Here is a 14,384-nt window from a genome sequence, read left to right as displayed (position 1 = left end):
ATCTTCCCAGCAAAGTCTGAAAATATACAGTGCAAAACTCTCTTTTTGCTTTGTAGACATTTCACATGATATGGCACAGGGGTCACAGCTGAGCTAGAGGTGTATTTCTAACAGCAGCCATTTTATTCCTGTCCTGCACTGACACTGATCAGCTACCCCAGAACTGTATTCATGAAGCAGGACCCTGGATAGCTTCTAGTTAGTTTCTTTCCTCTGATGGCCTGTCATTCTGTCAGTCCTGACCTTCAGGCTGTCCTGCACCATCTGAATCACATTCTCTCTGCACTTTCTCGCTGACTGCAAGCTACTGTTGTCTCACTGTCTGACCTTACACAAACACAATACAAACAGACAACCCACCTCAGCTCCATCACTGTCTATCGCTTACATGGGAGATTGATAGCCACACAGAATTCTCTCTCTTCGACCTTCATTACTAGAGTGGCATATTCTGACTGACAGCCAACCTCATTTCTCAGAAAGCTAAACTGCCAGTTGTTGGTGGTGTGAGCTTTCTCCCCTTGATTTCTTTCAAAAATCGCCTTCATTAAGCAAATGGATTTACTCACAAGTCTAACAAGAGGCATGTTAAACACATCTGCTCTCAGCCAGAGAAAAGATGCTTTAAACATTGAAAAACAGAGAGAGCAGGATGGAGAGAAACATCTATAAAATAGTAATTAAGGCCACAGTTTTACACACTCTTACCTGGGATTAGTAAGCCATACTGAACTCAATGTGGCTTACTTCTGAGTAGACATGCATAGGATTGCATGGTAAGACATGAAAGGTTTGCGATTTCTCTCTGTCCAAAACTACAAGTGGAAATCAAGTGCCAATCTGTAAACCAGATACCCTAAGAATAGCCATGCTGGACTATCACTCCCCTGTTTTGTCCTTTGCTAGAAAGGATGATCTGGCCCCACAGGGTTCAGTTATTTAGTAATAGCAAATCTCTCTATAGTATTAGTATTACCATAAGTAGAAGGAATAATAATGCTGCTCCTTTAAGAAAAGGTAGTGTCTTTCCCATTTCCAGACCTCAAGGCAGGCTAGGAAATGAAGGCACAGTAATTTTCTAGTTTCTATTGGCTCTACCCAGAGTGGGAAAAACCTCCCTCTCTCCTTTGCAACCTGGTTCAGTTTAGTTCTTGCAAGCCAAGGAAGAGGGGTAAACTCATTTGTTCTTACAGAACTCCATAGAGAGCTTCATCACCACATTCATTCAAAGCCAAAGGAAAACCTACTGGAATGTGAGTAAATATCTCCACATGTGCCTTGTGAACTTCAGTAAAATGCATGTTTGAGAGCTTTGTGGAGTTTTGTTTATACTATCCTAATTGAGTGAAGTCTCAGGACGGAACAAAGGAAGAAGGAAGAAGCCATTGTGATGTATTTGCCTACTTTAGAATTTGTCTGAGTGATCCTTTAACTTGCAGTGCTAAATAGACTGAACTAGCATTTCAAAAATCACTTCAAGATCCACAGATGGTACAAAGTTAACACAATGGCTTTGCACACGATTACACACACACACACACACACACACACACACACACTCATTGTAGCTACAGGTTTCATCAACAGATGCAAAAGTTGCTTTTATCAGCCGATTATACAGATTTCCAGTCATGCCTCTGTCAACCATAATCCACACAGCTCAGACTGAGCCTTAAGCGTGTAAGTAATCAATACTCTAAAAGCTCTAAAAATTAAAAATCCACTTCTTGCATAACTTAGCATAGGTAACCCACTGCCCCAAGTCTTGTGGAAATGTGTGAATGAAGCTGTGGTTCACACAGCACGGCTGAAAATTTCCTCAGGTGCTTTAGAAAACTTCAACTTGCCTATTCTGAACCATGTTACCTATCTCCCCCCCCCCGCCCCCGGTCTTCTTGGTCCTTACAAACAACAAAAAGTTGAAGAGCTGAGAACCTCATACTCATGGGAAAGCTCTGTTTCTGACTTCAAATCTAGGAATGTCCTTGAACTGGACTTTGAACTAGCTCCTTCTCAAGACCTCTGCATGGCCCACTCAAGTTTATATGCTACAGCCTGTATCTTCCTTATCCACCATGTTTCTCATGCTGTAAATTAGCCCCTGGGTTAGATTGGTACTGGTGTACCAATAGAGCTTGGGACCAGCATACCAGAATTAAAGATCGTCTCACCCCTTAAAAACCCAACCAATCACTGTGACCTACAGAAAAGGGCGTCTTCATCAGGAGGCCCATTCTGTAGGAATTGGGCCTTTAGTGTCATAGTACCTGCCCTTTAGAACTGCCTCCTGTTACATAGGCGTCATCTCTATTACCTTTTCAGCACCTACTGAAGACCTTCCTTTTTCAAGAAGACTTTTAAGTGGAGATTTCCATCCCAGTCTGCATCTGCACTGGATTTGAAGTTGTTTTTATGTGGGTGTTTTTATTGCAGATGTTTTTTTAATTGATGTGTATTTATTGTTAACTGCTTTGAGATGTTTTATGAGAAGTGATACCTAAATGAATGGATGGATGAGTGACTGAGTGAGAAACCCTGTGTTAGTGATTGCATGTGTGCTCATGGAACAGCATTAATACATTTGTGGTTTTCTTTTTCTTGCTCATATTTCTTGAGGTCCAAGCCAGTGTGCTCAATGGCCGATACAAAACTCTGCAGTGCAACCTTGTAAAACTGCCATTTCTTACCTTTTGGGCTCTGGAGGTGGCTGGGGTTTGGAATCTTTCCTCTTTTTGGACTCCTTTTTGGAATCCTTTTTTGGCTCTACTTCGACGGCTGGGGGATTATTTGCCACTGGCAGTATGGCACCAAGTATCTCTTCCATTTTTTGACTTTGGGACATGACAGGGATGGTTTTAAGTGAAAAGGTAAGGGCAGCAGAAATGGAAAAAAAGGAAAAGTAACAAAAGAAAGTGTAACAGAAGAAATGAAAGAAAACAAGCTAAAAGCAAATAATAGAAACAACAACAGTATACTAATAATAAATGCCAACAGTGAACAAAAGAAGCAAATGAAAGCCATAACCAAAAAGAAAATATGGAGAAGCAAACTCTGTTAGCCTGACAAGATGGATCAAATGAACTGTGACTTTAGTGGCAGCCTTATAATGTGAAATACCGGCAATGTGTATAATAATTCGTGATGATGTTTACCAGAGAGCTTACAAAAACACTTCATTATTTTATAACACTCTGCTATTCGGTAGCATATGCAGAGCAGAGTGTGATATCTCACTGTATAGAATGCAACTTCCAAAAACAAAACCATCAGTGCAACAATACTGTCGCTGTCTATAGAGAAAGGAAACTTATCTCAGCAACACTTTCAGGCGTAAAATCTACTGTTTAATCCTAAAAGGCTGGAGTGAGCTTGAAATGGCTGTGCAGCTATTGTGGCTGCCAAGTGGCAAAAGTGTTTTTGTGTTTTATTTTTAACTGTCTGGTTCACTGTAGCAGGCTCAACTGACAGTCTGGCAAGGGAAGGTAACTGCGGACCTTATAGATTAGTAAAGCCCTGGTAGACGCTCATGTGTGGATAATTCACCATTATATTGAGGGATATTCTTAGTTCTGTACTGCATGTTAGTGGAGCCAACAAGGCAGAAAGTAGTTAGCACCAGCCAATGGAAAGCCTTGCTTAAGTTTTATAAAGGACCTGGAAAAAAGGCAGAAGCCTATTTATTACCACTCCTTCCCCACTTCTCTTTCTCCTTTTATGATGTTAAAAATACCTGGAAGAAAGAGTCTCAGTTATTTCATCTCTGCTCTCTCCCATCCAATACAGAGACTGCATGAAGATTCAAATGTATACATTTTTGTAAATAAACTCAAGTATATCTTGCAGCATTCTGATATATGGTTTAAAAGAGAGCTGGGGAACCTGCAGCCCAGTATATATTTGTTGGACTCCAACTCCCATCATCCTCAGCCAATATCTGGGGATGATGGGAGCTGTAGTCTAGCAGCAGCTGGAAGGCCACAAATGTTCCCCATTCCAGACTTTTAAAAAAATGTTGACTTGAAACATGCTTCCCAAATAAAATAAGATATAATGATTATTTACAATCAAGTCATCAGAAGTTATTGTTAAGTTGCAAAGTGGCCAACGCTACATTAAAAAAAAGAAAATCTGAACCTACATTTCAAAATATTCTTAACACATCGGTTTTGCATCTCAGTTACACAAGTTGAGTCTTAATAAGTACTTTATAGCAGAATACAGAACTTTTATTTGTTAGTATTTAGCTGTCTATTCTCATTCAGATGAAAATGAAACAGGGCAAATTCATCATACCCAATGACAGATACATTCTGCAGCATCACACTACCCTACTTCCCCCCTCCTCCAAATTGCATCAAGCTATTTTCTTAAGTGAACAAAAAGCAACAGTCAACTGTTTGGGTCTGTCTGCACTTGATTCTTTGCTGCCTTCCTTTCGCTAACAACAGGCAAGTCAATTGTGCTGCCCAATATGTTGTGTATCATACAATAAGAAGAACACAGCCACAGGGAAGGAGCCGTTATGCAATAGTAGCCAAATAAATCTGTACTGGAGACTTGCCCCTCCCTGATGGAGACAAGCATGTCCTCCACTTACCTGTTGCCATGGACATGCGATGCGCAAAAGGCAAAGCTGTAGTGAAGCAAGGTAGGGTCAATCATCGCTCCATTTTCTGCTCTCTCAAGCAAGTCGCTGAGGTAGCAGAGATGCCTGTGACAGCCTCTGACTCCGTTACGTGCGCAATACTCATCTAGCACAAATACCTGGCCGGGACTGAACCAGCCCTGTTTGGAAATAAGAGAGAATTTTTTTTCAAACAAAGGCATTAGATCTGGAAATGTGATGCTCGGCAACAGTGACAACAACAAATGGAAACCTCTATAAAGAAAGTATTAGCAATGGAAATGAAATGCATTTGCAAACACACGAAGCTTGCGTTATTGTAAGTAAGTAAATACAAATCCAATAACCTTCAGAAGTTGGCTGCAGAAACTTAATATCACAATGATAGAGTGTACATCAGATTCACCAAATTTCAGAAAGAATAAGAATTTGCACAGCTTTTACTACTGATCACTTTGTTTATTACTTATTGGCTTGCTAAACACATGAACACACCTCAGCTGATAATCACCTTCTATTACTAGCCTACAAACAAGTTTGTGGCTGATTGAAGCTATGAGTCAGGCACCTGCAAATTGAATGAATCACCCATAAGTCACCCATTCAGAGGGACAATCCCCATTCTGATCGGCATTAATATAAAGCAGCCAGCAGGAAAGAAAACAACAGGAAGAATTAACAGCACAGTTCCAGAACGATACCAGAAGTCCTAGCATAATGTAAAGGCTTATCTAGTCCTGCAACTGGTATTCTGATAACAGAGGTAAGGCAGTCATTATGACTTTCATTAATTAGTGTGTTTTGATACCCATTTCAACAGGCACAGCTTCAAAGAATCCTGGGAGCTCTAGCTTGTTAAGGGTGCTGAGAGTTGTTTGGTGACGCCTTATTCCTCTCCCAGTTACAGTTCCCATAGTTCCTTGCGAAGAGGAATTGATTGTTAAATCACGCTGGGAACTGTAATTCTGGATGGGGAATCAGGGGTCTCCTAACAACTCTCAGCACCCTTAACAAACTACAGCCCCCAGAATTCTTTGGGGGAAGCCGCAACTGTTTAAAGTGGGATCAGAGTGCATTAAATGTATGGTGTGAAGGGAATTGTGCAGTCACCAAAACCAGCCCTTTGAACCTATGCTTCATTCCACGCAGGTGTGTGCACACACAATTGGGACTGCATGTCTGGCCCCACCAGGGATCTCCATGTGCCCGAGGAGCTGTTCCAACAAGCGCCTGTAGGCATACATGCCTATGTGCATGGGCTCTGGACATGTGATTTGTACCCCTGTAAGAATGGAACACATGGCTCATGTGCACAGAACCTGTGCATGTCACGAGATACATGTTTAGACTTTGTATGGATGGCATCTGGAACACATGGAGGTTGGAGTAGTGATAGCAGTTGTGATCCCAATTGTCACCTCTGTGCGCAAAAATGAAATGTTTGCAAAGAGCTAAGGCTCCTCTAGTAAAAGAGAGGAAGAAAAGTCTACCAGATGCTATGGGCTAACTATGCCAGCGTGGTGTAGTGGTTAAGAGCAGTGGACTTGTAATCTGGCAAACAAGGTTCGCTTCCCCGCTTTTCCACATGCAGCTGCTGGGTGACCTTGGGCTAGTCACACTTCTCTGAAGTCTCTCAGCCCCACTCACCTCACAGATGTTTGTTGTGGGGGAGGAAGAGAAAGGAGATTGTTAGCCGCTTTGAGACTCCTTAAGGGGAGTGAAAGGCGGGATATCAAGTCCAATCTCTTCTTCTTCTATGCAAATATAAGCTTACAACATATAAGCTTACAAATTACATACATAATTTTATTTGTATGGCGCCTTCCACAGTTCAAACCATGCTCAAGGTGGCTTACAATATGAACAAATACATAACTACAACATCACAAAGGTAGTCATAAACAAGAATTTTTTTTTTAAAAAATACACAACCAAACAGTACAACTTCCACATAAATCATAAGAAGATCTGAAATAAAGATAGAAAAAAACCAGCATTAACCCCCCTTCCAGCAAAACATGCCAGCCCAAGAATCTGTTCAGCAGCCTCAATTTTTGTAGCTGGAGTCAGTCAGGACTTTGTCTTCTTAGGCCAGGTGGAAAAACGGTCTGCAGGAAAGGACTCACAACCAAGGTGGTTTCTAAGGCTCAAGCTGTATAAGAGTTTTATAGGTCAATACTAAGATCTTGGGATTGTGAATGGAATTTGATTAGAAGCCAGTCTATATTCAGGTGTAATGAAAGTAAAGCAAAATTATATTCCCGGCAGACCATCATGTTTGCCTCGAGTTGCTTTCTCAGAACAGTCTACAGGGCCACTGCTCACGATAAGAAGTGTTATAATAGTGAAGTTTCAAGGTTGCAGAGGCATGAATTAATAGGGAAGCAACTTTGTAAATCTATCCCAGCATGCTAGAGCACGATACCATCGTTTTACGGCGGGAGAACGTGCGTTATGGTGACAGCGATGATGGCGTCTCAGGTAGACTGTCTCTCACCTAATTTGAAATTCTGTTAAGTATGATAACAAAGGCATTTTTCAAAAACAAAACAACAAAAAATCTACAGTATTGATAGGGATGCTGAAGAATTGATAAGATGTGCGTATATCGTGCTTCAGAACTGCAGAATCTTTCATCTTTTAATTGAAAAGTTCCTGCAGGGAGTAGATCAATGCCCTGCCCCTTTAGGCAACTTGTTTGCCACCCCATCTGCCACCCCAAATGCTATGTCTTTGAAATGACGCTGCTGTGAAAAGATTAAAATATATTTTCTACCACTCGGATGACACCAAATCTTTCCTGGATGCCAAAATAGCTACTGTTGAGGAGAGTTGAAGAAATATCAATTAAGAAACTCCGTCGAAGGGATTTGCTTATCCTTGTTGGGCCAACTCCAGAACAGATTGAAAAAGGGATGAAAATAATGAGGGGCAGAATCAAAGGCATGGGGAGGGGAGCAGATACAGTTCCTTTCATTACTCCAGTCGCCAGAAAGCGCATGTGTGAAAACCAAGATGCTGATTGAGAATAACGCAGAAGGTGGCCTGTCACGAGAGTCCTCTGATGGCGGCTTCTTTCCTCTGTTCCCACTTTGAGAGAGCTACCGGGATTCTGCTTTTTAGTGGGGGGGGGGCTGAAACAAATATTTCCCATACTTTTGTGTCTGTCTGGGGTGCGTGGGGCAGGGCGAAGGGAAAGCAGAATAAAAGGCACGCTGCTGATTTCTAGTGGGATTTAGACTTCGGGGGCGGGGGAAGAAGGAAAAGAACACCCAAATCTACAGTTGGGCAATAGGTTTAATATCACAACACGTCACAAAACGATGTCAAGCTTTCGAGTTCTACCGAACTCTTCATTAGGCTACAGGATATGCAAAGCAGGGAGAGAGGCATGGGTGGCATGAGTTCCGATTTGGTCTCGTCTGAGACCATTTCCTCCAAGCCACACCCACCTGCTCCTGTGCCACCAGGTGAGGGGCAGGTGGCAATGCACCTGTCAGTGTACAATCAGAAGCCCTGGAGTGCATTCCTGATTGTGCATTGGCAAGGGAGGTTTGCTGAGCTGGTTACAGATCTAAATGGCTACAAGGCCATATAGGGGATTGCAGGGACGGGGTCAGTCAGCTTGGATAGCTCAGTGGGTTAGGGTGCGGTGCTGATAATGCCAAGGTTTGCAGGTTTGATCCCCATCTAGGGCAGCTTCACATTCCTGCACTGCAGGTGTGGGTGTGGACTGGATGGCCCTGAGGTTCCCTTCCAACTCTACAGTTCTGTGATTGTTGGATAGGGTAACGTGTCATATTTGATATTTAGCTGCAGCTTCTAAGCAGAAGCTAAAAGAAAAGGGAAAAAAGGAATAGGGGGTGGTTTCAGGCAGCTTTGCAGGGCTACCTTTCATTTCGCGGTCTTGTATTTGTGAATCTATTTTGCTCCTTAGTTCGGTTTCCTCCTTGACATTTTGTCCACAGGCTCCTTTTTCTGAGCTTGCCAAACACTGCCTAGAATGCCTTCCCAGGTCAACCCTTGTCTGTGTGCCCCGGTTTTTCTGGTCCCAATTGCAGTTCATGATTTTGGGGGCCCGAATAATAACCCTAGATCTGCCAGGGTGAGCGAGTTAGGATGTGGTTGATCTCCAACCCTGGCTCAGCTGGAGATATGCTAGCTCAGCCAGTGCCCAATAAACCTTGAAAAAATGGGTGTTCCAGAAGAGTGGTAGAGGAGGGGCTGGATAGTGAGATTTATGCTGGATCTTGACTCTGTTCGGCTCGGTCATGCGACTTGGCAACCCAGCAAAAGCTACACCAGCAAAAAGGGTGGTGTAAATCAAACTCTGTTTTAAAGGCTTGTTTTTTGTCTGCCAGGCTTTGGCCGGCTCAGCCGGCAGTAGCCCCCACCCCCAGTGAACAAGTTTGGATCTGGTGTAGCTTTTGCTGGCTTCTCATACAGCTCAGGGAAGTTTTTAATGTGTGACATTTTAATGTATTTTTAATCTTTGTTGGAAGCTGCCCGGAGTGGCTGGGGAAACCCAGCCAGATGAGCGGGGTACAAATAATAAATTATTATTATTATTATTATTATTATTATTATTATTATTATTATTATTACTACTACAGTTGCTTCCTTCCTTACTGCAATTTGTTTACTGGGGGAATCCTACCGTGTCACTGACACTTCCATGGGCTCTCTTATGGGATTTGCCATTTGAAACTGAACTATGCTTGCCATGGAAACTCTCCTAGAGACAGTGTAACTTCAGCAGATGGTTGTTCTTCTCACTTCAGGTGTCCTTTGTTCCTTTATTCCATCTCCAGACCCAAATCAAGAAACTCACGCAGCACCTTCTAAACGCTCACTTTTTCGGCAGGGAACAAGGTGTCTGGAATACAACTGAGACTTAGCCTTTATGATCCAAGGGACCTATTTCCGTTTTGTTATAGCAATGTTGAAGTCCATTTTGCAACCAAATATCTTGGATAAATGAAGGTTAAGGTGGTCATCTGTTGAGCATACCCCCCCATCTTTCCTGAAATAAAAATGAAATTGTTTTAGAAAGGCCTGATGGTAATTTTCACCTTCGTGGGATTGCTATTTATGCTAAAATTATTCTTAAAAAAGAAGAAGAAGCCATGGCACTTATTTTTGTCCATAGAACTTGTCCTCTGATAAACTTGGCTTCATTCTGGTGACTTTTGGCTCCATTGTGGAATGATGCTCCATTCTCCGTTTTTCATACAAGACTCAGCATGAAAGCAGTTCACCGCTTCGTGAATGAACACTGAACCACAGGAAAAAAATGCATAAAAGCGCTGGCAGAAGATAACAGGAAAACGGTAGATGGGCTATTTGTTGGGACCACGACTATGTAACCATCTTTAGAAAATACTTGACATCCTACCAGATAACATTCTGCAATGTATTGGGAAGCTTGAGTCTACAGTGGTGCCTCGCAAGCCGAAATTAATTCGTTCCGCGAGTTTTTTCGTCTAGCGAATTTTTCGTCTTGCGAAGCACGGTGTTGGAAAAGTTTTGGAAAAGCTTCAAAAATCACGAAAAACCTCAAAAAAGGCTACCACACCGCGTTCTATGAGTTGCTCCTCGAAGTCAAGTCGCAACTATATTAACGGTGTTAAGAAAAAGGAAACAAACTTGCAAGACATTTTCGTCTTGCGAGGCATTCGTCTTGTGGGGCACCACTGTAAAGTGGAGAACCTTATAAGGCACAGGTGCAAACTCCACAAATGGTAACACCATTGCTATTCCCAGTTCAGGAACGGCGGAAAAGCCCAAAGCTGCAGATTTTATTAATGAAGCCTGTGAGCAGGGTGACTTGCCTTTCATGAATGGCTTTCCCTACTGTCAGGGACCGTGCTGAGGAGGGCTGCACTGAGAAGGAATGGTAGGATCCCCCTCCCCCTCCTCTTGCAGGATCAGGAGGACAGTATAGACTTGGAACAGTGGTTTGCAGAGGGACATAGTTCTGAAGGCAGAAGCTGGGAAATACTGGATGGGGAACAGCTAGGAGAAGCAGCATCGGGAAAGAGAGAGTTAACAGATTCACAGTCTCTGGACAGCGTCCACCCCCTGCTCCAAGGACACAGAGAGTTTAGAAAGTGTTAGAACAGAAAGCGCAGAGGGTACAAGCTCAGATTACAAGACGTAGGAGTGACGTAGATTAATAGGGTTGGGGGGGTGACCCTTAATTGGGAGCGCTGCCATTTCTAGTAGATGTGCTCTTTGTTCTCTCGCTGTGATTATTAAAGATTCTAACTGGTAAGACGTTCCTTTCGTTTGATCTTTTCTTTACTGCCATGGGGGAGGAAGCCAATTCCTCAAAACCTGACAGCTATTGAAGAGGACAAAACAAAAAGGAAGAAAGATATGTGGTGATAGGTAATTTGGGATGTGGATGGATCCATACAGTCCTCCCCCCCCCTCATTGAGTGTATAGGAGATAGGGAGCATCAAGAGAGGTACGCAGGGGCCAGAGCAAGAACTGTTGTGTAGAGGGGTGCCTTCTTTGCCGTCTTTGGGGACTTCTGTGTAGCTCACCAAACCTCTGTAGCCTGGAATTGGGTGTGTGGATTGCAGCTGGGCACTGAATGAGACACAGCTGTGGGCAGCCAGAGGAAGCCCTATTTACCTTTGTGCCTACCCATCAAAAGCAAGCCTAGAGCTTGAATGGTGTGAGAAGGTTCCAGGAACCTTCTTTGCTGTGAAATTTATTTATTTTTTTGAGAGGAGGACCTCGCAGTTTGTTTGGGTCTTGAGCGAGAGCCAGGAGGCTGAAAGAGGTAATGTCAGAAGGAGAAGGGATTGATATTAGTTCATTTATCAGTAAATGGCATTAATGGTTTCATTTTGCATTTTTGTAGTATTCATTTTAGTTTACAAAATGGCCTAAAATAAATAGTTTTTACTTAGAATAATATTTAAAATGGGAAAGTAACAAATAATAATACTAAAGATTCTGAACTGAACAACTGACAAAAAATTCCCAGGTGCTACTGAAAGACTATTCATATAACACCCTTAGACTAGGCCTTCAGGCATTTCCCATTGAATATTTAGATCGCAGATGTTATTGATTTTCAAAAATACAGAATGTTTTGGAATCATCCAGTTTGATATTTTTAGAAACTCTGCAATCTCCGAATGCCACCATTTTTTGGGTGTGTGTGTGTGTTTCAAACTCTTAGAACGTTTGAATGCAAATTTTCATTTCATATATAAAAAAGAAAGTATGCTTATCTCTGCAGCTTTTGGGTCCGTTTCAAGAGTAGTAGAACAAAGCACGTTAAGTCACCACATGTCAAATCCGCAGAGCGGAAAGGCACCAATTGCAGTGTTAAAATATGGGAGTGAGTACCAGTGATGGACAGTAGAGGCATCTTCTAAAAGGCCATTTGCAGAGAGGGAGCCTATGGCTATGAAGACTGTGGCAGGCAGCTTCAGTAAATGGTGCCAACAACACCTCTGCTTCTTCCCCCAAATGCTTCTCCCTGCCAAGAAGTGTCGCCTCTGTCTTATCTGCGATGAGTCAATTTCTTTGTTTTCATACAAATCTCTGCCTCTGTGGGGAATCAAGCGAAGCTGTACAGCGGTGGCTCAAGAAAGAGCAAGGATGCTGTTTCTAGGGCATCTATCTGTCTATGAAACTGTCATAGAGCGAGCAAGAATTGCCATAAGAACAACTGTAGAGGCACATTTTACAACAGCGAGGGAGGGGTACTGTATTCATTCTAAACTCAGAGAGACATGGCCCTCTGGTACATTTGCTTGAGTTCCCCCGGGACGCCTCTGCATTGACTCATCTATGGCAGCGTTGAACTATGGGCTGATTCACACAGTTTCACTTACATGCGAGCAGATGTGCTCTCTCCTGAGCAGGGAAATTAGCAATAAGTTGCATTCAATGCTAGCCCTACCCAGAGTAGACCCACTGAAGTTAACAGGCATGACTAACATAGATTCATTACTTTCAGTGGGTCCGTTCTGAGCAGATCTTACTTGGAGGGAACCCAATTTTCTTTACATGTTATCTTCAGGGCCAGGCTTCCAGTCATGGCAGGATCACCTGTGAACCAGTTGGTATTTACATCTTATTTGCAACTTGAAAAAAATCTTAGTGAGTCAAGCTGTGTGAAGCCCAGCAAATAGAGAACTTGATATTGATATTGTTAGTATGGAACTGACACACACAGAGTCTCTCTCTCTCACCGCACATGCACACACCTTTAAGAAATCCACATAAGTATAAATAAATGGGCTGCAAAGGCTTCACATATTGTGTTTAAGATTCCATATTATTCCATATATTGTGTTTGAAACAGGAATGTAAGGCAGCTTTATTTCATCTCATTAACTTTAATGGTAAAATAGAAAAACTATATTTTATAAGGAAGCTCATATGCAGCCAAGACGTGGAATGCAGATGAGCATTATAGATAGTGGTTTCTCTGAGGCATGTATGTTACAGGTGAATGAATCAGCATCTGCTGCCTCCCAAAGAAAAGCTACCCAGTACATTAGACACAAGGATACCGCATTTTTTGCTCTATAAGACTCACCAGACCATAAGACGCACCCAGTTTTTGGAAGAGGAAAAAAAAAAATTCTGAAGGGAGCGCTGAGCATTCGCTCCATAAGACGCACACACATTTCCCCTTACTTTTTAGGAGGGGAAAAGTGCATCTTATAGAGTGAAAAATACGGTAAGTTTTCATTTTAGGAGCCAGCAAAGGGGAATTCACTTGTCTCTAGCAGCAACCCCCCCCTCTCTAGGATCCATTCTATTCTCTTGGTTGGTATCTGGTTTTTTATATTGGTAAAAATTGGTAAGATAGAGATAGCTTGTTACACTTACTTTTTGTTTGCTGGCAAGTAGAATTGTAGCCTCAATATACCAGCAAAACCGCCAGTGCCAAGTTCAAAACAAAGGTTTTGATTTAAAACAACAACAACACAGAAAATAAATTCAAGTAAGCAATGCCCACCCACTTTAAACATTGTTCACAGAGCCAAACAACTATTTAGAATAATGGAACTGTAGTCAGAAGGAAGCCTTCGCTGAGATTTGATAAATAAGATGTTCACCTGGTCACTCATGGTGAGTAGACATCACCTTGAGGTGATCAATGAAGAAAACTTTTTAAAGACAGCTGTTTCTTTCCTTATTGGCCACTGACGTACCGTAGTTCATTGATGTAGGTTTGTGCAGACAACTTTACTTTACTAGCAACCTTTGTGGACAGAGCTGCAAGTCTGCCTTTATGTTCTTCCCAAGCCTGAGGACAGCTCTGTTCATTCTCCCCACCCTTCAACTGTCCAATGCAGATCCAAGCATACCATAAACATGGCCACATAATCATGTGCACAGCACAAGAATGTTTGCAGAACATATCATGCAGCAATGAAAGGTAAAAACAAATCCAGTCTGATCTGGAGAGAAAACCTTTCATGACTCCAATAGGGTAATCATTCAGGCCCCCATTATGAGAAAAAAACATCCAAACCAATGCAAATTTCATTGAAATGTTATTCCAAATCTCCCAGGATCCTATAATAATGTATTTATTTCTTATACCCTGCACATCTGACTGGAAAAACAACAGCAAGACAACAGACCATCATACATTAAAAGGGCTGCCTTCAGATGTCTACAGAAGGTTGTATATTCATCTGTTTGACATCTGACAGGAGGGTGTTCCACAGGGCAGGCACAACTACTGAGAAGGCCCTCTGCCTGGTTCTCTGTAACTTC

General features: G+C 42.3%; 1 protein-coding gene across 9 annotated transcripts in view; it reads right to left on the bottom strand.

The window, feature by feature from the left end:
• CADPS (calcium dependent secretion activator) overlaps window positions 1-14,384 on the bottom strand; it is a 352,734-nt gene that overhangs the window by 125,840 nt on the left and 212,510 nt on the right. For all 9 annotated transcript variants that reach the window (XM_082209239.1, XM_082209246.1, XM_082209238.1 and 6 more), the window contains exon 13: window positions 4,598-4,785. In XM_082209239.1, the coding sequence (XP_082065365.1) occupies window positions 4,598-4,785 (188 nt within the window). The remainder of the gene's footprint in view (window positions 1-4,597; window positions 4,786-14,384) is intronic.

Source organism: Podarcis vaucheri (assembly GCF_965113315.1).
Source record: "Podarcis vaucheri genome assembly, chromosome: 2".
NCBI lineage: Eukaryota > Metazoa > Chordata > Lepidosauria > Squamata > Lacertidae > Podarcis > Podarcis vaucheri.
Note: the sequence above shows the minus strand (reverse complement) of the source record. Positions and strands in the feature narration are given on the sequence as shown.